We start from the raw sequence: 22,740 nt of genomic DNA on the forward strand, positions 1-22,740 counted from the left end.
ATTGGATATCCCATCAGAGGGCTGTGGAAAGGCGACATCCATATCTGCCTTCTGAGATAATTTGGAGTCGCACCATTTGGGCAGTTGATCAAAGAACAGAACTGTGAATTTAGAGCATCAGGGCAGGATAGTTAGTAGAAAAATATGGATTATCGGAAAGGATCCATATCTCATGTGTCATAGGTTTCACATCTAGTAACTAGTATGGCTAGCAGGAAAGTGTGTTGTGTGGTTGAGAGTCCCGTTTTCGTGACGTCATTTCTAGCCTACTGCTTTATTTCTTCTTTAACCTTGGTTCCCCTAGCTCACAGCTTGGCAAATGAATGCATTACTGTCCCATACAAATGTGAGAATCTGCTGTTGCAAAAACTACTGTACATCCAGCAAATCTATACATGCCAATGTTTCATTTCTCTCAAAGGAAAGCTAAAGCTTAACTAAACAATTAGGTTAGAAATGTTGTACATTACGTTTTGGGTTTCTGTACCAGCCCAAGGCAACCACATCCCTGTAGCAGGGAAGATCTGTGTCTCCAAAGATGCCCCAGTAGCTCCCCATCTTCTTTTCTGCTGCTTCACTGCACGTGCTCTGTGCTTAGGGTCCATTCAAAATATACTAAATATAAATGTCACAGTATAAGGCTGATTAGTAAATCAGATTATCGCTACATGGCAGCTCAAACCAGCACAAATATCACCTGAATTTTAATAGCATCAGTTTATATGACCAGCAAATCTCATTTTCTGCTTTATTTGCGACTACCCCTAAGCTTCACAGCTGCTCAAAGCACACTGAGCGTGTGTTACACTCCTAAAGAAATGCAACTCCTGTGACAACCAGGATCATTGCTGTTCTAGAGATGAGGAACATTTTAGACTGGTTCAGTAAGTTCATTATATTAAATGGTGTTTCTAACCATATTAATTTTTAAGGTTTAGTTCTCCTTTTAAGCTGGTCAGGCCTTTGGGCATTAGTTTTCAGATCTGCACTTGACTGGGTAATAGTCAATATTTTGAAACCAGTAATTCAGAGAGAAAGAAAAGCTTTAGAATCTTGAAAATTGAGAGAGCACTCCAAGAGAACATCAACTGCTATCAAGTGGCACGTAAGTCCTGAAACATGTCATGTATTGTTAGTCAATAAAAGAGTGTTCACAGCATTTGATATGCTCTTGCAGTGCTGTCCTCAATTTTCAAGATTCCAAAAGCTTGTATATCGGGGTAGTGGTGACCCGATCGGGGAATGTTCCTTCACTGGGTTCTACTAGAGTTTGGATATCCTATAATTAAAGTAAAAGTAAAGCTTTAGTTAAAAGGTAAATCTTTGTTTTTAGACTTGAAGAATTTTGGAATAATCTAGAAATCTTGCTATGTCCGGGGTCTAAAGTTACCTGTGAGTACGGTTACAATTGGAAGACACATATTTGAAGTCACAAGATTGACAGAGTGGCCAGCCCAATCCCCAGACCTTAAAGGAGAAGCAAAGGTCTTAACTTGGGGGTGCCAAAAGTTAAGCCCTCCAAGTGATTATATTTACTAAAAAAAATGTTAGCAGTTACAAATTTGCAGCAAAGTTCTACAGCTGTAGACTTAAATGTATTTTGCACTGAAAAAGTTTCCATGACTTTAATATATTTCATGAATTTTTGTGGTTTTGCAAATTTTCCCCACGGTTTCATGAATATTTTGGCACAGCAAAACTGGAGAGATTCACTCATTATTACCACTCTACCCCAGGCCCCTAGAAATAGTAAAAGGATTAAATGGAATCTTTTTTTTTCCAATTTACTTTTTATTGAAAAATATTTACATGGATATCCAAACATTATCGGTCTTGCAGGACCTACATGCATAACAAAGGCTGAGTGCATCTCATATCAGGTCACGAGAATTGTAAATGTAGGATGGGAGGGGGGAGTTTAGGGACATGGGGAAGGTCTGTGAAGGAAGAGAGAGAGGGGGAGAAAATAAAGGGGGGGGGGAGAGGAAGAGGGGTTTTGCACTGAAACAATTCCTAATACCTTTCTGTTTCTTTAAATTCCAACCACCTCCACCAAGTTTCAATGAATTTTGCATCTTGTTCCTCCATATATGCCGAGTTTCTCAAAAACAAAAAGCTTCAATTTTCGCAAGCCAGTCTTTCATTGTTGGCACATGTTGCGTCTTCCAATGTAGGGGAATGAGACATTTTGCCGCATTTAATAGGTAAGGTTCTAATGAGTTTTTGAAGGCAGAGATAGGACTCTCCATGTGGAACAACAGGTAGTAAGCAGGGTTCTGTTCTATATTAGAGTTTAGAATTTCTTCTGACAGATGGATGACCTGGTCCCAATAAGTTTTTAACTGAGGGCAATTCCAAAATATGTGTAACATGTTACCTCTTGCCCCAGAGCACCTCCAACATGTTCCCATGTCTGTGGAAATATTGCTTGTAACTTTGCTGCAATTCTATACCACTTGGTGAGAATTTTGTAATTTAGTTGTTGTATCCGGCTACATCTAGAGCTGCATAATAATTATCATGTTGTCAATCTGCTCCTCTGAAAGTGTCAGTTCTAGGTCTGTATTCCATGATTGGATGAAGTGAAGGTTGTTTAAATTATCTTTCACTTGCAAGCCTCTATATATCATAGATAAGTTATGCCGTGGTGGTTCACTGAGTACTGTCAATGGTCGAGATAGGGTGATTGTTCCCCCTAGTGCTCTGTAGTAGTGTGCAATTTGTGAATATTTTTTTTTTTAATAAATGTTTTTATTTATTTTCACAAAAAAAAAAAAAGAAAAAACAAAATTAAACAAAGTATATAAATAATCTGTTTGGAATTTGGAAGACCAACAAGAAATGCCATAAATTACATAGCTTAACATACATAGATATTAAACATGATAATCATACTATTGTACCAGGACTAACAAACGGCAGGTTTAGAGGAGCGAAGGACCATACCCAAAATATCATCCCTGTCACCTATAAAGTACTTTTGGATAGCAGACCATTGATTTGGTGACTCCTGGGGGGTGATTGACGATCCCATTTCTGTGATCTAGAAAGATTCTGTATGTATCGAATTGTGTCTTGTACTGCGTTGTTGCTGAGTAACAGTTCTGTATCGAACCACGTGGTATGTCGAAATGCTTAAATCGTCAAATGTTTGGTATGAGTGGGGAGTGAGGATATGTATGTCATCCAAGTCGAGAAAAATTTTTCAGTGTATTCCTCTTTATTTGTAGTGGTTTCTAGCCAGTCCATGTGAAAGATATAGTGAAGTTTTTGTTTAACAAGCGAAAGTGGGGGTACCGATGGGGAAAGCCAATGATGAAAAATAGTTTTTCTAGATGCTGCCATTAGTCTTTCCGCTAGGCGACTCTCAGATCGTGATAATTTTAGTTGTGAAGTGGGAATGCCAAAAAGCACCCATAATAAAGAAAAGGGAGCCGTCTGTTGAGTTAAAGATCTCCAATATACCTGTACATTTTCCCAAAATTTCTGTATTACGGGGCAAAGCCAAATGTAGTGTACCAGATCTGCTCGGGGCTGATGGCATCTCAGACAGTTGTCCCTGTCCAAGGTGCCGATATGATAGCGCCTGAGCGGTGTAAGAGAGGAATGATGCAAGATCTGTAGTGACATTTCTTGGTATTTGCTTGAAGACAAAACCCGCATAGTTTTTGCATGATATTGAATTATTTGCGCAGTATCTATTTGGGGAAGCATTGAGGTCCATTTAGCTAGAAAAGTATCTGTTGATTGTATTGGCAATGTCGTTCGAATAATGCGGTATATTTGGGACGTAGTTTTGAGTGAGTCGGATTTAGGCCATAGTGTATTTATCGGATTTTCTTTGTCCACCTGAGAGAGATGTTGAAGAACCGTGTTAGTGAAATGGATAAATTTGTGAATATTTAAAATGTTCTGCTGGTGTGAAAGGTTTAATATTATGGAATTCCTGGGATGTAGGCTTACCGGGATTGCTGGATTAAGTAGGGGCACTATGGGTGATGGGTGTTTAGTTAATTGGTGTGTGTCCCAGACCTTAAGAGTACACAATACTAAAGAGTGGTCTTTCTGGGTTATCCTCCAATGTACTTTGTCAATCCACGGCAGGTGTATTAAGTGTGTCTTAGTGGTCAGCTGTTCTATTTCCACCCATGTGGTGGGACCAGTCTAATATACGGTTTAGTATTGCCGCTTGGTGATACTGTTCTATATTTGGGAGACCCGTCCCCCCCCTTTCTTCCGTGGTCTATTTAGTATTTTCCAGCTTATTCTTGGCTTCTTACCTAACCATATAAACTTGCTGAGCATGGCCCTTATACTCTTAAAATAGGAGGTTGGGAAGTTGCTCAATTTCCCGAAGTCGTCCAAGATTTTAAGGTAATAAAGGGAATCTTTAACGTGGTTGTTCACCTTCAACTTTTTAGTTCAGTTGTTCTCAGATTGTTCACCAATAAACCATTTGGTTTCAATTGCTTTCAATTTTTTATTTTCTGCTGTTTAAAGTTTGTCAGTCTAGCAGCTCAGTGATCCAGGCGCAGATTCTGAACTGTTACAATTTGCTCCATTAGTTGTTACATTTCTCAGCAGCATCTGTGGAATATTAGCAACTATTGTATCAATTCTAACAGCTGCCTGTAATGAAACTTGGATTCTGCTCATCCTGGACAAAGAAGAAATCTATAAATTAAATGTATCAATTTAGAATAGTAAGAAAAGAAGAGAGTATTTATAACCTAAGGGTAGAATGATATCGCTCACCTTTATAATTAACTAATATAACAGGGCTGATATGTTATGCTGTGCTAAGTTAATGGCAGCACCACACAAATTAGGAACTATATAAGCGCACAAAAAGTGATCAAAATGCTTCTAAGATAATAGCTGAGGTTGAAAAAAAGACTGTAGTACCTGTAACATGCCGCATGCGATGATGTCATTAATGATGTCACTCAAGTGGCACCTGCCATAGGGCTACACTGGTTGACAGTTGGAAAGTCGTTGGTGAGAGAGGAGAGAGGCGACAGAGAGATAGGAGGTAGGAGAGACGACGGAGAGGTAGGAGAGACGACAGAGTGCATTTTTTTGGTTAAAATGGAGAAGGAGCGAGTTGATTTAGGACCAGCAGTGACTATGGACACTAAAAGGAAGAGAGAGAGTAAAGAAGAGAAAGGACCAGGGAAGAAGAAGGGAAAGAAGAAACACCATGAAGAGAAATCAGAGGGGAAGACTGGAAGAAGAGACAGCGACCATTATTCTGAAGAGCGTCCCAAGAAGAAGGAAAAAAGGTCCAGGGAAAACAGCCCAGAAGGTAAGGAGAGAAAATTTAAAAAATATACATATTTTTGATTGTTTGTCCCAGGATATTTTTTGATTTTGGTCTGGGACCCAGAGCCCAAAACACACAGGGTGTCAGTTTGTTATATCTGGGGACCTGCTTGTGTTTTTATATGGCCCCTAATTTTATTAACTGACCTGTATCCACCTTGGTTCATCTTGATAGGTGCAAATATATTTCTATTGCATTTTACAGTATATGCTGTTGAAAGCCTATTGCAAAGCAACCCATTTTCAGCTGAGATGAACCATTTATGGACAGGGGTGTTGCCAGCCTGCAGGACATTCCCAATAGCTCACAAAAAAAGCCAACATTGTGCAAATATATTTGTCATCCATGTATTTTGTAAAGATTCTCATTATCCAGGTCATGGTATATCTGTAGAAATAAGTCAAATGTACTGGACTTGCTGTGTTTTTCTTGAAGATGTTTCAGCAGTCATCTGACTGGCTTTCTAAAAGTTCAAGGGTTTTCTCCCTAAAATGAGTTGCAATATGTTTGTGAAGATTCCCATTCATCCAAGTCATGGTATATATGACTAGTGAAATGTCTTCAAGAAAAACACAGCAAGTCCAGTTGATTTGACTTGTTGCTGCAGATATGAGTGACTTAATATTATTTCCCCACCATAAAAGCTCCAGTGTAACTGCCATAACTGACACTCCCCCTGAAACTCCTCAGCCCATAGCCCAGAATCCAACTGTAGCTTATATTTTCTTCTGTATAATTTTTCACAGCAAAAAATGCCTAATGTGCCTTCATATAGTGCACCCATATTCTATAGTCTGCAGTGCCCTGCACCATAGCACAGAATTTACCTCAATTGTTTTACCTAGATCTCCAATAGTGACCTTTATCCCCTTACATTTTATCTGCCACTGAACACAAATGCACACTGCATGGCTGCTCTGCACAATGTATGTAAATCATCTGCTAATTAGCTGCAGGATCTGGAATTGTAATAGCGAAGCATGAAAATGATATGCATCAAGTAGATATCTGTCTACAAATACATATTAAAAGATTGTCACTATATTTCTTATCTAGCTCTCTACCTATTATCCTTGGGACATTATTATTATGCTCGGGCCCTGGGGTTTTTCAGGATAAGGGGTCTTTCTGAAATTTGGATCTTGATACCATATGTACTACAAAATAATTTAAACATGAATTAAACCAAATAGGATTGTTTTGCATCCATTAAGGAGTAATACTATCTTAGCTGGGATCAAGGTACTGTTTTATTATTAAAGGGAAATCATTTGTAAAAGGGTCTCTGGATAACGGGTGCCATACCCGCATTAGGGAAACTTAGATAAAGCATGTGATCACTCTACAGTCCTCCCTACTTGCAGAGATGCTGATGGGTAACACAGGTTGTTACCTGATAGACCTTTGCTTTGATTCTGTGTAAATGAGGTTCAGTTAGCAAAAATCATGTGCATCATATGAACCCCATTCTGCACCCCTAAACATTTGGAAAGTTCCATCTGTAAAACAACAGGGTTCCTTAAAAAGGTTTTGAATAATTTGGAGTAAAATAAATTCCATGGATGTCGCTTTCTAGCATTCAAATGGAAGTCACTGACCCCCATGTAAATAGCTGCTTATTAATTATAATCTTTTTATTTAGGCCCTCTGCTATTCCTGTTCTAGTATCTTATTCAAATCAATGCATGGTTGCTAGGGTAGTTTGGAGCCTAACAACCAGATTAAACTGGAGAGCTGCTAAATAACTCAAAAAACATAAATAATAAAAAATGAAAACCAATGGAAATTGTCTCAGAATATCACTGTCTACATGATACTCCAGGTTAACTCAAAGATAAACAACCCCTTTATTAAACATGTCATTAAATAATATGTCCCATGTGCCACAGGCCTTAAACTGATCTTATAAATGGGGACTGGGATGGGATCAGGGCATTATGTCAATATGTATCACTTCATCACAGTGTTATGGATGGGCTTGTCTCACTTGTTTGTCTTAAAGGGGTTGTTCACCTTTGAGTTAATTTTTAGTATCACGTAAAGAGTGGTATTCTGAGATAATTTGTAATTGGCTTTTGAGTTATTTCGCTTTTTATTCAGTTTGCTATTTCAGCAATCTGGTTGCTGTGGTCCAAATTACCCTAGCAACCATGCACTCATTTGAATAAGATACTGGAATATGAATGCAAAATAAGAATCAATTGAAAAGTTGCTTAGAACTGGTCATTCTATAACATACTAAAGGTTGGCTGATAGTATAGCTAGGCTTACAATACATCATATTTAATCAAGTTCTTTACTTTATTTACAGAAGGTTTTTAGTAATGAGTGGTGGCTTAATATCACAGGCATCTTGGGCATTTTTTCTCCAAACTTACATTCTTAAATATATGATAATTAACATATCCATTGTATGATCTAGGTGAAAGTGCCCAGAAGAGACCCCGTGCTGATCCTGAAGGGCCGAACCTGCTGCATATTTCAAACTACACCTTCCATTCCGTGATTGGTGGAGGAGGATTTGGCAAGGTGAGTGACAGGCTTCAGAAAAGGAAGAAGTTGTTTATTAATATGGTAATTATGGTATGGACATTATTGGAACCACAAGAAAATATATTTAAATAGAATTAAGTCCTGATATTCTTTAAAAGGATTTAAGAAAATTATAACTGTTTTCTTCTATCTTAGAACTGTTAATATACACCAGTATATTTTGAGCATTAATCATTCCTTGAACCCTTAAATCATGTCCATTTATTACATCCGCAATGTCCTCAAAAGAGACTTATCTATGTATTTACATTATTCTCTTTGCCTTTCTCAGGTTATGTTGGCTTCATTAAAAGACAGGAGATCAAAGGTGGCAGTTAAAATCTTAAAGAAAAAGCCCGGGAGTAGCAGTAACATCCAGACCGAGGCAAATATACTGAAGCTGACAAGCGGAAGCCCATACCTGTGCCAAGGATTTGCCGCTTTTCAAACACAGGTACAAATCTGCCAAGAACTTTGTATATTTATTTGTCTGTATCTGACATAATATATAGTATCATATACAGGCAGTCCTGGGTTACGTATGAGATAGGGGCTGTAGTTTTGTTCTTAAGTTGAATTTGTGTGTAAGTTTAAACATATCCATTTAATTATTTAATGCAACAAGAAAGATGTTTGTCTTAACTTTTTTAACCTTTCTGTGCATATGTATATAGTGTCGGACTGGCCCACTGAGATACCAGGGAAACTCCCGGTGGGCCCAAGTGTTAGTGGGCCCTTGTGCTGCTACATTTAACCTATTTAATGGCCATTCCCTGTTTCTATGAGCAGAAATAGATGGAATAATAGATTATAGTATGTATAACTAAAGAGAGTAGGAAAATAGAGGTTGAGTGAGGAGAGGAAGAATAATAGTACTGAGAGTAGGTCCGGTATAAGTTTTCTTTGTGGGCCCCTGGCGTCCTAGTCTGACACCGTATGTATTTTTACCTTTCTGTGCTTTGCAGACAACACATACCAGAGGGGATTGGTAAAGGTGGTTTGTTAAAGATAAATGCTACCACAGTATATTACTGTAAGTTGTATGTGTCGGGTGTATGTAACTCACGGACTCCCTATAGTATAATATAGTATCATAAAATACTTATTTACATTTAGTGAAGACATAATACTGCCCTTACACACATTACATTAGCCCTGCTTGCCTTCCACTACCCACACACCTTCAAACTGGACATATTTTAATCTCTTTTCTTTTGTCTGTGTACCCAGCGGCATGCCTTCCTCATCATGGAATATGTCAGCGGGGGAAGCCTGAGGGATCAGCTGGAGAGTCACGGCCCACTGGACATGACCAGAGTCGAGTAAGTGGCACATGGAGGAATGTGGTAAATGGGAACATTCTACGTTCAGAGGTTACATGGAGGGGAGGGCCTCACGTATCCCAGCAACCAGGCACTGGGTTTATATACAGACTTTCACGGGATGGGGGCTGAATAAAAAGATAATTAATAAAAATGTTTTTTTCCCTTAAAAAGGTTATATTCTGCAGAAATAGTTTGTGGTCTCCAGTTCCTTCATGACAACGGCATCGTTCATAGGTGAGTATAAGTCTTCTATTTCACCCCTCTTCTTGTTCTGAATTATTGTTTTTATTTTCTAAATGTTGAGCAAATGATGACTTTTTACTTATGCGCTACAGGAGTCCAAATACAAAAAAATCTGTGCAAACCTCAAGCAGGTGCTAATTTAGAAGTACCAGTATTCACAAGTACAGGGGACCTGTTATCCAGAATGCATTATATCTGAATTAATTATATTTTAGGATAAAGTACAAGGTACAGGTGTGGGATCTGTGGAAACCCTTAATCCAGAAAGCTCTGAATTATGGGAAGGCTCTCTTCCTTAGACTCCATTTTATCCAAATAATCCAAATATTTTTCTCAGTTTTAATAAAACCGTACCTTGTACTTGATCCAAACTAAGATATAGTTAATCCTTATTGGTGGCAACACCAACGTATTTTGTTTATTAAATGATTTTCCAGTAGCCTATGAAGATCCAAATTACAGAAAGATCCCCAGGTCCTGAGCATTCTGGATAACAGATCCCATACCTTTACTATTTTATTATAACAGAGAAAAATATATATATTTTTTTTTTTAAAAATGGAGTCTATGGGAGATGGCCTTCCTTAAATTCTGAGCTTTCTGGATAACGGATGACATACCTGTACTTTGTGCATATCATTTTTAACATTTATATACCTAGCACTGCTAGTGGTACATTAATACAGAAAGGCAGATATTTTAACGTTCCCACCCAATCTCGTTTAAAATAGATTTAATTTAACATTCTAAATTCAGTCAAAAAACTTCATCCAGCTAAATTCTGATCCTTAGAATTCTGGATAGTGAAACAAGGTAATACACTTATAATACTGTGAGTTGGGAGAGCAAAGACAGGCTCAGAAGACATATAGATACATGTACATACCTACATCACTCACTACACTCATTACAATAACCAGACATATATCAATACCCTCTGGCAAACATTATCACACTATATGAACATTGTCTGCCCTTAACTCATCCTTACAACTCTTTTAGCTGGTGTTCTTTCCCTAGTCAATAGAGGTAAGTGAACTGGGAAGTTTGGTTGACAAACCTGTAGTCCACATGAACTGGTGTGAATATCCCTCCAAACCACTTTGTGCCTTCAAAAAAGCCAACACTCTGTTTTCTATTATATTCTGCTTCCCTGAGACCTGTGTGTTAGCCTGATTGTGATTTCACCTATCTTGTTATTTGTAAAATCAACATAACATGCAACTTTCTCCTACTTTTCATAATTTGGACTATCTTTTTATTACAGGGATCTCAAACCAGACAATATTCTATTGGACCATGAGGGTCATATAAAAATAGCAGATTTTGGCATGGCCAAGCAGAACATTTTTGGCAGTAGAACCATCACTGGCCAGGCTGGAACACTCGACTACATGGCTCCGGAGGTAAGAAATTGAAGTATTTTCTACAGAATAATCCTGCAAGTACATTCCTGTTTGTTTACCTGTTGCTCTGGGCCCAGCTACATATACCAACTGGCCTGTCATTACTCACTGAATCCCATACACTCTATGGCTACTCAAAAATTCTTCTGAAAGTTATAACGATGCCTGAATCTACATAAATCACCCCTTGTTAATATTTGACAGTGTCAGGAGAGTCACTGACTTAACTGTAAATTCCTTCTATGCTGCATTAAGCCTTAACTGTAGTTTGTACCCAGAGCAATGTCAGGTTGTGATACATACCCTCAACTTTATAGTTAAACTCTCCCACCCTCCATGAATACTGATAATTATAAGAAAAAAGGACCTGCTCCTCTAGTTTCATTGTGTGGCAGTTTCCCTTAGGAAGATACTAACTGCAAGGATTTATAAATCAGAAATGCCCCATTACTACTGGACATTCACCAGGAAACCTTGTTTTGGATTGAAAAGTCCTAAAACCCAATGCTATAATAATAACTTTTAATCCCTACTTAGTGCTACCCATTTCAATTTCATTTATTTACCATATTCAGTGTTTTGTAGCAGTCCTTATATTCTATAATCTACTTATGGGTACAGGTATAGGATCTGTTATCCGGAAACCAGTTATCCAGAAAGCTCCAAATAAAGGGAAGGCCATATCCCATAGACTCCATTTTATCCAAATAAAACAGTTTTTAAAAATTATTTCCTTTCTCTCTTTAATAATACAACAGCACCTTGAACTTGAGCAAAACTAATAATTAATCCTTATTGAAAGCAAAACCAGCCTATTGTGTTTTTTTCATATTTACACAATTCTCTAGTAGACTTTAGGTATGAAGTTCCAAATTACGGAAACATCCATTATGCAGGGGAAAACCCCAGGTCCCAAGCATTCTGGATAACGGGTCCCATACCTGTATTATAACAGAAACCATACAATGATTTACCCCAACTGTAGAAAGCTCAAAATGGTATTTTTTTTTTCTATTAAAGATCCTCTCAAACAAGGGTTACAATGCGGCGGTGGACTGGTGGGCATGTGGAGTCATCATCTGTGAAATGGCCACCGGAGAGATCCCATTCCCAGATGACAGCGATGATGAGGACTTCAGCGACGAACCCAACATCCCTTCCTGGCTGAGTAAGGATCTCAAAGATCTGCTGCGAAAGGTGGGAATTTTATATTTTGTTTGAATTTTGGAATATTGTTTGAAATAAAGAAATAGTTACACTTATTGTTCTGCTACCTGGTTGCTAGAGCCTAGTCATCCTATTAGTCTATGAGTCCAAACAGAAGATCAGAAGGAGAGGGCCTAATAACGTAAGTAGTTTAAATAATTGAACATTCAGAGTTGGTCTGTGTTTGGCAGAATAGAATTGCTAATAATTCAAAGTAAATACAAATGAAAAACCAAGTGAAATGATTGAATTTAATAAATACATTTTTAAAAACAGTGACCATACCCTTTACTTCTTTAACAGAGTCCACATACAGTAGTTAATAGTGTGACTAGGCTCTTTGCTATTTGAGATTATTACTGGCGGGTTCATTACACAGACCCATATCTGCAATATTCAAATAAAAGTTTGTGTTTCTTTAGCTACTGGAGAGGAATCCTGACCGGCGTCTTGGTGTATATGGCAACATCAGACAGCACCCATTCTTTTCAGCCATTGACTGGGAGGAGCTGGAATGGCCGCCAGTACCATCCCCTTTCGACCTTGAAACAGTAAGTACATGGCTGCTGAAATATTTACACTTATTAAAGAGAAAATAGAAATAGATATGTAATATATATGATGAAACAAGCAACTCAAGTAGAGAAATCAAAGGTGAGCTAAATTACAAAACATAACTTTATCTAAATTTACTTGGCATGCTTTTCAAAACAATTTTGCCATTTACATTCATTTTCTAGTGATTTCTGAGGTGTTTAGAGTTTTACACTTATATTACCAGTGTTTCAGCTCGGCAGCTCTATTTTAGAGTCAAGAGTCTCAGTGACCCCAGGATTAACGGACTATACAGGTGGCACATAGGGATCAGTTAGGAAGCTCACAGCTCTCTTTGAAATACCTGTATCGAATGCAGTACATTAGGAAGTGTATAACCTTCTGTTGGACTGGCTGATAGTTCAAATACCTTTACTGGATATTTAATATCATTAAGACTAACGAGTGTTTTTCTCCCTTTTATACAGTCATCAAGGGAGCAGATGAAGCCATACGAAGGAAAGGCTCTATCGTTCCTGGAGTCCCAGAAGAACAACAACGCATCAGGGGACACAATGAACATTCCAGGCCTTTCCTTCATAGATTCTACTTTGCAGGATTAAGTTTCTAAGGCTCAGTCATGCAATTCCATCAGCATGAAATATGAAACATCAGTAACCATCATCCATAGACTTTGGAACAAGAAGATCTCCACCTGCTGCATTGAGACACCATCATACTCTGCAATGCCTGGTCATACCATCTGATCCAGTGCCACCTGGGAAACACCATCTAGACCTCACCCAGTAACATCAGGAAGAGGTAAGTATATTTATATTTATTTAGAGCGAATGGTGCGTGATTGTGTGAGAGAATGTGAGATATGAAAGGCTAAGGATGTAACAGGACAGGCAGAGATGGCTCCTCTTATAGGAACCAAATTCCATCAGGCTCTGCTGTCTGTCTGTGAAGCCCATGCCCTGTTTTAATGCGCAGACAACTGATCCAGATCAGGAAGGGTTTTTTTCCCCTTCTGTAGCAAATTGGCCCCCGCTTCAGATGGGTTTTTTCTTTCCTCTGGATCAGTTGGAATGTGCAAAGGGTTGTGCTTCACAGACATGTCTTTATCAGCCTCCATAGTTATACTGTTATTATTATTCTACTATTGTTCTAATGTTAATGTTAAGTATTAGATATGTTATAGGAGGCAAGGCCTGTTATGCCCGGAGTGAATGGTGTGTGAATGGCCAGTAACATGGTTGAAGCCTTGGCGTGGCGTTACTGCTCACATGAGTATAAACAGTGCCAGGCCAAGTCGGTTGGGTGCCCTAAGCAACCCGGCCGACCACGTTGTGCATGTGCAGAAGAGTGCAAGTGGCGAGATATCACGAGTGCGCCTGCGCAGAAAAGCGGAAGCGTGAGTGCGCATGCGTAGAAGCACAGAAATATCATGAGTGGGCATGCGCGGAAGATCGCACACTCGGATACTGAAGAAACTGCTGCCAAAGCTCCTGGACACAACGGTCTGAACTAGGGAAAGGCGTCAGAAGAGGTACATGCCTGGCGCCCCTCTACCTTTGTGCCCTAGGCACCTGCCTCTTCTGCCTACACCTAGTTCCAGCCCTGAGTATAAACATGTGCTAATTTAACCAATTGTGAGACTGTAATATTGTCAGAAAGTGTATTTATTTAAGTCCAATCACAGGTATTTCAAAAGTATGGCCACAATGATTTTCCTACGTTTTGCATTTTGGATCAACTTCATAATCATTAAGACGATATATGGGAGTCGGTAAGTTAATATGCCAGATATTCTTTGGCAAAACCACATAAGAGTACAATTTGGCATGTGGCATCTCATACCATTCTAGACATTTTATTTTGTTCCCTTGTATCACAACCCTGCAACCCAATGAGTTGCTGAATACAAAATTGACATGAATATGACAACATTATCCATTTATTTCCTCTATTATCTCTTCGGCTTAAGGGTTGTAAAGCAATAATTAGTGATCTAGTGGTCATACTTACTTTCTGTTACACAGTAACCTTACTTAAAGAAATTAAAATGAAATATATTATTATGCAACTAGATACCTATTTTCAGATAATGGAATATTATCAGCTCTAATTAACTATACATTACGCATTGTTTTTGTTTGAATATTCGGAAGGGGTTTTTTACAGATAGAGCTGTGAAGATGTGGAGTTTTCTCCTTGAATCAGTTGTACTGACTGATACATTAGAAAGCTTTAAGAAGGGGTTGGATGGCTTTTTAGCAAGTAAGGGAATACAGGGTTATGGGAGATAGCTCATAGTACAAGTTGATCCAGGGACTAGTCCGGTTGCCATTTTGGAGTCAGGAAGGAATTTTTCCCCTACTGAGGCAAATTGGAGAGGCTTCAGATGGGTTTTTTGCCTTCCTCTGGATCAACTGGCAGTTAGGCAGGTTAAAAAAAGTTAAAAGGTTGAACTTGATGGACGTGTCTTTTTTCAACTTAACTTTCTATGTTATTATGGTATTAAATGATATATTGTGTCCCTTCTGTCATTGTAGCTCTGTGGTTAAAAATTCAGCTCCAGGCTGTCCTGTTGCATAGTAACACAGCAGCAGATTAGGATATAAACTGCCTATTACACTTCAAACCTGCTGCCCCCCCCCCCAAACCTCTCATCCCCGTGACAGTGTACAGGGTAACTTGAATTTCAATCCATTCAGATCCACTTGCCTTAGCTAGATGGTGAAGAGTAAGGCATTATCTACTTGCAAGGGGGGATAAACTGAAGACAGCAGGTAATTAAAAAAACACTGGGTAATTTTGCTCCTGGGCTATAACCCATGGCAACCAATCAAATGATTGCTCTCAGTGGTCAACCTGCAGCTGCTTGGAAAAAGCTGCACACGGATCGGTTGCCACGGGTTACTGCCCAGATGCAAATGTACCCAGTGTCTTAAAGGGGCACCAACTGATTCTAGTGTAGATGTTATTAGTCTTTAATAGTAACAGATGAAAAAACTGGGCAGGCCTGAAACTGTGTAAATAGTAATGGCTGTTAAGCAGCCATATTTTAACCGTTTTAGTAATAGTAAAAATTACAGTGAATACCTACTTTACAAACTCTGTAGTATTTTGTGGTATGATTTCTACCATAACAATGTTTTACTGCTTTTGCTCCTGTATTCTTTAGTGTTTTCCCATGTCTTGAATTCATTGCCATCACTCCCAGACTATCAAAGAACTGAGCAAGTTAGACACCTTAAAATGATTCATGCTTTTCTTCTGTACTGGGGCTTAAATGGGTAGTTCACCTGTAAGTAAACTTTTAGTTATATAGAATGGACAATTCTATGCAACTTTTCAATTGGTCCTTAATTTTTCTTTTTTTTAGTTTTTCAATTATGTGCCTTCTTGTAGAGACCATAAGGGTTAATTGATTTTGCTCAGGCAGTTTTCCCATATATATCTACCCAGGCAGCTATTGTCTCCTTTCCAGTGTCTATGATAATTTGATCTAGGTTATTGTTGCCCAGTAGGTGGCAGTAGGTGGGAGAACATACGTGTACTCACGGCTCCCTTCCTGGATCCCACCTTGTGGGGAAGTGGGTACAGGACTGGGTCTGAGTAGGTGACAGGCCCTGGTTAGGTTTATTTAGCGTCAGATGTTTGGGAAATAGTCGCTCTAGGGGTGAAAGTTAGAGGCAGTGTATTTAGTGAGCAGCTTTCTGGTTCCACCAGGGAGAGTACTTGGGGTTAGTACCCTTGCAGTGATCAAGCTGCCAGACAGGGACACGGGTGGGTGAGCTCAGGATCAGGGAAAGTGCCAAGGAGCAAGATACCCCGTGGGATCCCTAGTGCTGGGGAGGATTCACTAAGATAGGCTGTACCATACTAAGAGAGACTGATCTGAGTTTACTACTATTAAGGGTAGTAAGTGTGGAGGGTTTCCACTGTCTGCATTGAATGCTGCTGAAGATTTTATTGCCTGATTGTTGTAACCAAGATTCACTGCTATTTCTTCAATAAAAAAGTTTTTGGTCTGAAGTAACCCTCTTGACTGCTGTTTCTTCATTCTGGTTAATCAGAACACCAGGAAACTCACAGGACAAAACCGAGGGCAAGGTGTTTAAAGGGGCACACACACACTGCTGGGAGTTGCCCATACCACAAGGGTGTCCGGGAGGCACTGGCAGCAACGCCCACTATAATCACACTCTCTACACTATTGTCAGGCCCATCCATGGGTGTGCTACATTCTTTTCCTAACTCTTTCCAGCATTCAAATAGGGGTCACTGATCCCATCTAAAACATCAAATGTTCTGTAAAACTGCAAATTTGTTATTGCTACATTTTTATTGCTCATATTTCTATTCAGATCTCCTATTCATATCATATTTAAATCAATGCATGATTGCGATGGTAATTTGGCCCCCTAGCAACCACATTGCTGAATTTGTACACTGAAGTGCATCTGAATAAAAAGCTAAATAACTCAGAAACCACAAATACGAAAACCTATAAAAAATTATTTTAGTGCTATGCATTATTGTGTCCCTCCTTTACTTTATGCAATCAAAACAAATTGGCCAATACTAAATTTCTAACTGTATTATTAGTTATGTTTTTAATACAGTATTCTGGTATATTAAAGATTACTGAACATATATTTGACCTACTTTCTTTTCAGCCTGACTAAGGTATATGCAGCAATACACTTCCATTAATTACATGGAATAGGAAATAAGGGTGTGAAAATGGAAATGAATCTGACACGTTGGCCTTATATATGGTATTCAGTGACGTTATGGAAGAAAGCAGTTGGCATTAAACTTACAATGATGTCCCATGTGGATGTCTGTAGCTCAGTATAGGCGTATAAATTATAGACCACCACTACCCTTCTCCTATTGGCCAGTCTATAACACAAAGGAAGAAAATGTGCTGCAGCCCCATAAAACTGTTCTTTAGTGACAGCTCAAGATAAAGAAAATGGATGTGAGGCAAATACTTTAAATAAAGATACTGGTATGGGACCTGTTATCCAGAATCCACAGTACCTGTTTTTTTTCTGGATCTTCATACTTTAAGATTACTAAACTATAATTTAAATTTAAATAAACCCCATTTTGCTTCCAGTGTGTCTTTCCTGGGACCTCATGTCACTGGGAGGTGGATACGGGTCCAGGGCTCCAGTTTGTGTTAAATTATAGGTAAGCTTAGCTAGTGATAGTCAGTTTATAGTCGCTCTAGGAGGGAGGTTTTGGGAAGATAGTGAGCAGACTTTCACCATGAGGAGAAGCAAAGTGATTAGGACCCTGCAGTATTAACCCGCTAGTATCGGGACCTTTAGTGGGTGAGTTGAGTACCAGATAGGGTGCCAAGACCTCAAATAAAGGATCCCCGAGATTAGAGAATCATTCCCAGGAGGAAGTCCTCGACTAGAAGTGTGGTATTTCACAATGTCCCTTTGTCTTTTTTTTAAAGAATATCAGATATTAAATTGATCAATGTAAAATAAGTGACTGTTAAATGCATTTATTATGTTATCCAACATTAATAAACATGTTCATTGCTGAAAGAAAGCTCTGTGGTTTTGATTCTTTACTACCAGGTGTAAGGTACTAGGAGTTACTGGGAATTGCTAGGGCAGCAAGGGTTACTGGCACTGGGGTTCACACACTACAAGCTATACTTTACATCATACCCACGGGTGGGCTACACATGTGCAAAACATACAGTAAATCTAGTTTTAAAATGCCAGAAGTTTACATGCTGCAAATTTAGTAACACGGGATTATTTGCCTGCTGAGAATGTTTCACTGATACCACAAATTCAAACCATCAATTCTGTATTAGAAGGTAATATCCCTCTTAATGCTTTAGGAATCTGTAGAAGTGCTCCATTCACAAAAATGTACAGGTATTATTGCAAAAAAAAAAATCATAGACCAGTCAGTAATTTATTATAATTTCTATTTTTTTTTATACATTATACATTTATTATAATATAATTAATCAATTATATTAAAAATATCAGTCAATTATAATCAATTCCTGGTAATTATTATTTATACACTTTAGCACAAATATATGCTGCCATGCTTATTAACTTATTTAGCAACTTGGCAAGACATGCAAGTGCAAATAATGGAGTAAATACAATTCCTAGGAAATCAATACTAATGTTGCGACAAGAAAATATAGAAAGGGTACCCCTGCTCCAAAGTTCCTCCAGTCTAATTGGGTGTTTCTAACTACAAACAGAAACCATAAGTAACAATTGAACAGCATGTTAGATATTATCCCTAGGGTCATATAACACAGTGAGCAGTTCTGATTATTACAGTGGAATCCCTAAGGAAATACCCTTTTTAAGCTGTGTGTTGGAGATATAAAATAACACATTACAGTGGTCGGGTGCTGCATCATAAACTTATCTCAGATGGGAAGAAGCATCATTGATATTAAATTTAATGAGTGACATCACCAATGCATAAATTCTATGGAGAAGTGTTATCTGGGGTGAAAAATTCAGCACAGTTATGGGATACGTTATCCGGAAACCCATTATTCAGATAGCTCTGAATTATGGAAAGACTCCATTTTATCCAAATAATGCAAATTTTTTAAGTCAATTTTTAGTCATGGGTGTCTACAGAAAATTCAGGGTGGGGCAAGTAGCTAAAGGCATCACAAGCAAAATGTCTACAAATATTTTCATGGCAAATACACAAATCTAGGAATGGAGTTGTTAAACTTGAAAGGGAGAACTATTGATCAGCTAAAATTCGAAATAGCCTGGTACACACTTGCATTGACTCACACAATTGCACTAAGGGCTCTTGCTGACGAGTGGTTGAAGCTGCGCTCCCCTGCGTTTCGTTTTTCCTGCATTCAGCTGCAGGGGAGCGCAGGAATAGACGCATTAAGTTCTTTTCAATGGGGCAGAAAAAGTGCAGCATGTTGCGTCTCAACCTGCGTTCGGCGCCTACACGCGCCTGTGTGAGTACAGCCTCATTAAAAAGAACTTAATGCATCTATTCCTGCGCTCCCCTGCGGCTGAACACAGAAAAATGGAACGCAGGGGAGCGCAGCTACAACCACTCGTCAGTAAGAGCCCAAACAGTCTCAGAATAGTGAGAAACAACTGATCTGCTGGAAGCCACTCATTTTTGCCTCTTCATTGACAGGCACAGTGTTGGCCTGGGTGCATACACACACACAGAGCAGAGAAGATTTTGAAGTGAAAACATACATTTGTGCTGAAACCCATTCTGTGTATATTTACACAGGCTGAAACAGTGCCCTCTCATTGCAGAGACATAAGTAACTGGGTTGAAGCCAATAAACATCACTAGCATGAGATGGACACACATGTGAAAGAAAAAACCTGCATTATTCAGAGAAGACATTCATTTGATCCTTTACACATTAGTGGTGCTGGGAGCTCTAGTAGTGGTGCAGGCACAGGCAGAGGGTGATGTTTTAGTTTGGGAAGGTTAATTACAACTATAAACTCAATTGCTTGTTTCATAGTCAAATGGCTCCTAATGAAGAAGTATGCAAACCCTTCTCTTATTATACTCACTTACCCAAAGAGACTGCAGTCACACTTCTGTGCTGGCCACGTTTGCTGTTGCAATCTACTCCCTCGTGGCTCATTCCTCAGCCCTCCCCCCATGGTCTTAAGTGAAAGTTGTGCTCACCACTGATTTTTAAAAAGCAGGGGTATAATGAGGCTGTGACCACAAAATACACACAGACAAATACAAAAGGTCCTCTGCACTCAACCCATTATCAATATATTTAGGACATTGATACATGTTGTGCCTTAAGCTACCAAAAAATGCCTTACCCTTTAACCACAGAATGTAGAATCAACGTTCTGTGGTAAAGTCACTAGAAATGCCACAGAACGTAGATTCTACATTCTGCAGCATTAAAGGGTTTGGGAACGGAGGAACGGCTTTTAAAACCAATCGCTCCATTCCTTCTTACTCCCCAGCCCCTGGGCAACAAGGTGGGAGAACAAGTGGCCCGTGAGACGTAATTGCCCAGGGGCCCCAAAGGCAGCAGCAGACACATGCAATGGACGTGTTCTGCTGCTGCCCACACTTCCTGCTCCAGCAAGCTCCACCCATTTACCGGATCCAAGAAGACGTTGCCTTCTCTTCCTCCAGCCATCCTGACGATCGTTGAGCCTGCCACCCCAGGTTAGTGCCCCCGACACAGACAAACGCACACTTATTTTAGCTTTACACTGACATTCACACACTCACATGCAATTTTAGGGGCTCCGGGGGATCACACACATTCACAGCACTCACACATGCTTGCACACAACACATATATTGCACATTTTCCACCAAATTCCAAAAATTTAGCTTTTTGTCAAATATAACTCTCTTTCCAAACAAATATCCATATCCACATAAAAAATAAATTTATAGTTAACTGGTTGAACAATACACACAACTGGCCTTTTTTTTACCAATACAACAACTCATTTATTTTATTGTATTGCCTGCAGCTGGTTGAGCAAATAACTGTCTGGTTGTGATAGTATTACAGTAAATGTAACAGTAATGTAGCCCCACAAGGTCATATATATTTATAAATAGTGATGGGCAAATAAATTCACCAGGCATGTATTTAAGAGAAATTTGGCTAGTAAAAAAAATTGTTACGTGTCAAAATTATTCGGACGCCCATTAACTTTAATGCATTTGGACAAAATATTAGCGCATAAAAAAATTGCTGCTCGCGTAAATATATTTTGACACCCATTGACTTCAATGTGTTTCGCTAATTTTTCGACGTTTTGTGCATTTTTGCAGAAACGGGACAGATTTGCCCATCACTATTTATAACGTAGAATTTAGACTTAAAATATAATAACCATTTTGCCACATCTTATCTCCTATATATTCGTGGATGCAAGGAATATTAATCATAAATATGTAAGCCACTGTCCCTCAATAGTTTTGGAAATACTAGCAAAGAGCAATCCTTGGCAAAACATATCTGGGAATCCATAATTTTTACTTTCACAAATTTCCCATACAGGGTCAGACTGGGTGGGCAGGAAACTGGGAAAAAAAATTCATTAGGCCCCATCCCTCAAGGGGCCCAGCAGACCCACACCCTGCTGAAGTCACTGTACATTTGCCTTGCTTCACCTTGACCTCCACCAAATGTGGCTGCTAAGGCCAAAAGTTAAAGGTACGAGCAGGGGGGAGAATTGCGGTATTTGGCACTGTCTGGGGGGAGTCCTCTGAGGGGGTTTGGGCCCCTTAGATGGCATCCCTGGTGAACCCTGGACCTATATATATTGCAGTGTTTTGTGATAAACAATACTACACCCAAAAGCATGTGACATACCTATTATTGCTTGGTACTGTACCCTATATAAGACATATTGCTGTCATTATACTTTTTTTCCCTCAAACTTTCATAATGTATGGGGTTTTCTCATCTTTGCTGTAACCTGGGAACTTTCAGCACCTTTGTGGGAATATACTGTAAATGGAAGATCCATCACTTTGCTGCTGTGAGCAGTTACACTGTGCCATTGTAGGCATGATGCAAGGCACCTTACCTCAGGCAGCACTTAGTCAGGGATGGTAAACACCACCTGTAGTAACATTAAAGGACAAGTCAATTTCAAAATAAAAATTGCCTAATAAAATGAAACATGATTCACAGCAACTTTCCATTTTACATTTGTTAAAAACTTTTTTAGCAATATTTGCTTAGTTACTTTAACCAACGTTGGAAAATCTTAGTTCCCCAACAAAGACAGGTTTGTTAATCAGCTGCCTTGTCTTACATTGTATCAACACAGTGGTAGAGTGCGCCAGGGCCCACTGCAAAAATCTTCAGAGGGGCCGCCACACTCCGATCCCCATCTTCCCGCCCACTTCCATGTCCTGCCTCTGCCCTTCCATTCCCCATTCCAACTTCACCCACACCCCGCCCTGACACCACCCACTCCTGCCCAACTTGAATCCCCCTTCCTCGTGGGTAAGAGAGAGCAGCTGGGGAGGAGATTTTTTATATTAGATATAGTGGAAACAGACCCCACAGTCCCGGCCCCCCTGTTCCCCCCTGCAACTGCGGGGTCTGTTTCCTCTATAGTTACGTCACTGTATCAACAGTCTGAGTCACCAG

General features: G+C 39.2%; 1 protein-coding gene across 1 annotated transcript; it reads left to right on the forward strand.

Annotated features, from left to right (window-relative positions):
- Nucleotides 1–4,566: 4,566 nt before the first annotated feature.
- On the forward strand, nt 4,567–14,803 carry LOC108718060 (protein kinase C delta type-like). The gene is made up of 9 exons (XM_018265634.2): nt 4,567–5,305; nt 7,746–7,852; nt 8,148–8,309; nt 9,086–9,177; nt 9,352–9,414; nt 10,691–10,829; nt 11,850–12,026; nt 12,458–12,586; nt 13,058–14,803. The coding sequence occupies exons 1-9, from the start codon at nt 5,089–5,091 to the stop codon at nt 13,190–13,192; spliced, it is 1,221 nt and encodes a 406-aa protein (XP_018121123.2). The 5' UTR covers nt 4,567–5,088; the 3' UTR covers nt 13,193–14,803.
- Nucleotides 14,804–22,740: the final 7,937 nt, after the last annotated feature.

This window comes from Xenopus laevis, chromosome 5S (genome assembly GCF_017654675.1).
Source record: "Xenopus laevis strain J_2021 chromosome 5S, Xenopus_laevis_v10.1, whole genome shotgun sequence".
NCBI lineage: Eukaryota > Metazoa > Chordata > Amphibia > Anura > Pipidae > Xenopus > Xenopus laevis.

Excerpts from the sequence above, each read along its gene's own strand:
- LOC108718060 (XM_018265634.2), top strand. The coding sequence starts at position 5,089 with ATGGAGAAGGAGCGAGTTGATTTAGGACCAGCAGTGACTATGGACACT. Across the intron at positions 9,178-9,351 it reads CTGGACATGACCAGAGTCGA|GTTATATTCTGCAGAAATAG; the intron begins GTAAGTGGCACA and ends TCCCTTAAAAAG. Across the intron at positions 9,415-10,690 it reads GACAACGGCATCGTTCATAG|GGATCTCAAACCAGACAATA; the intron begins GTGAGTATAAGT and ends TTTTTATTACAG.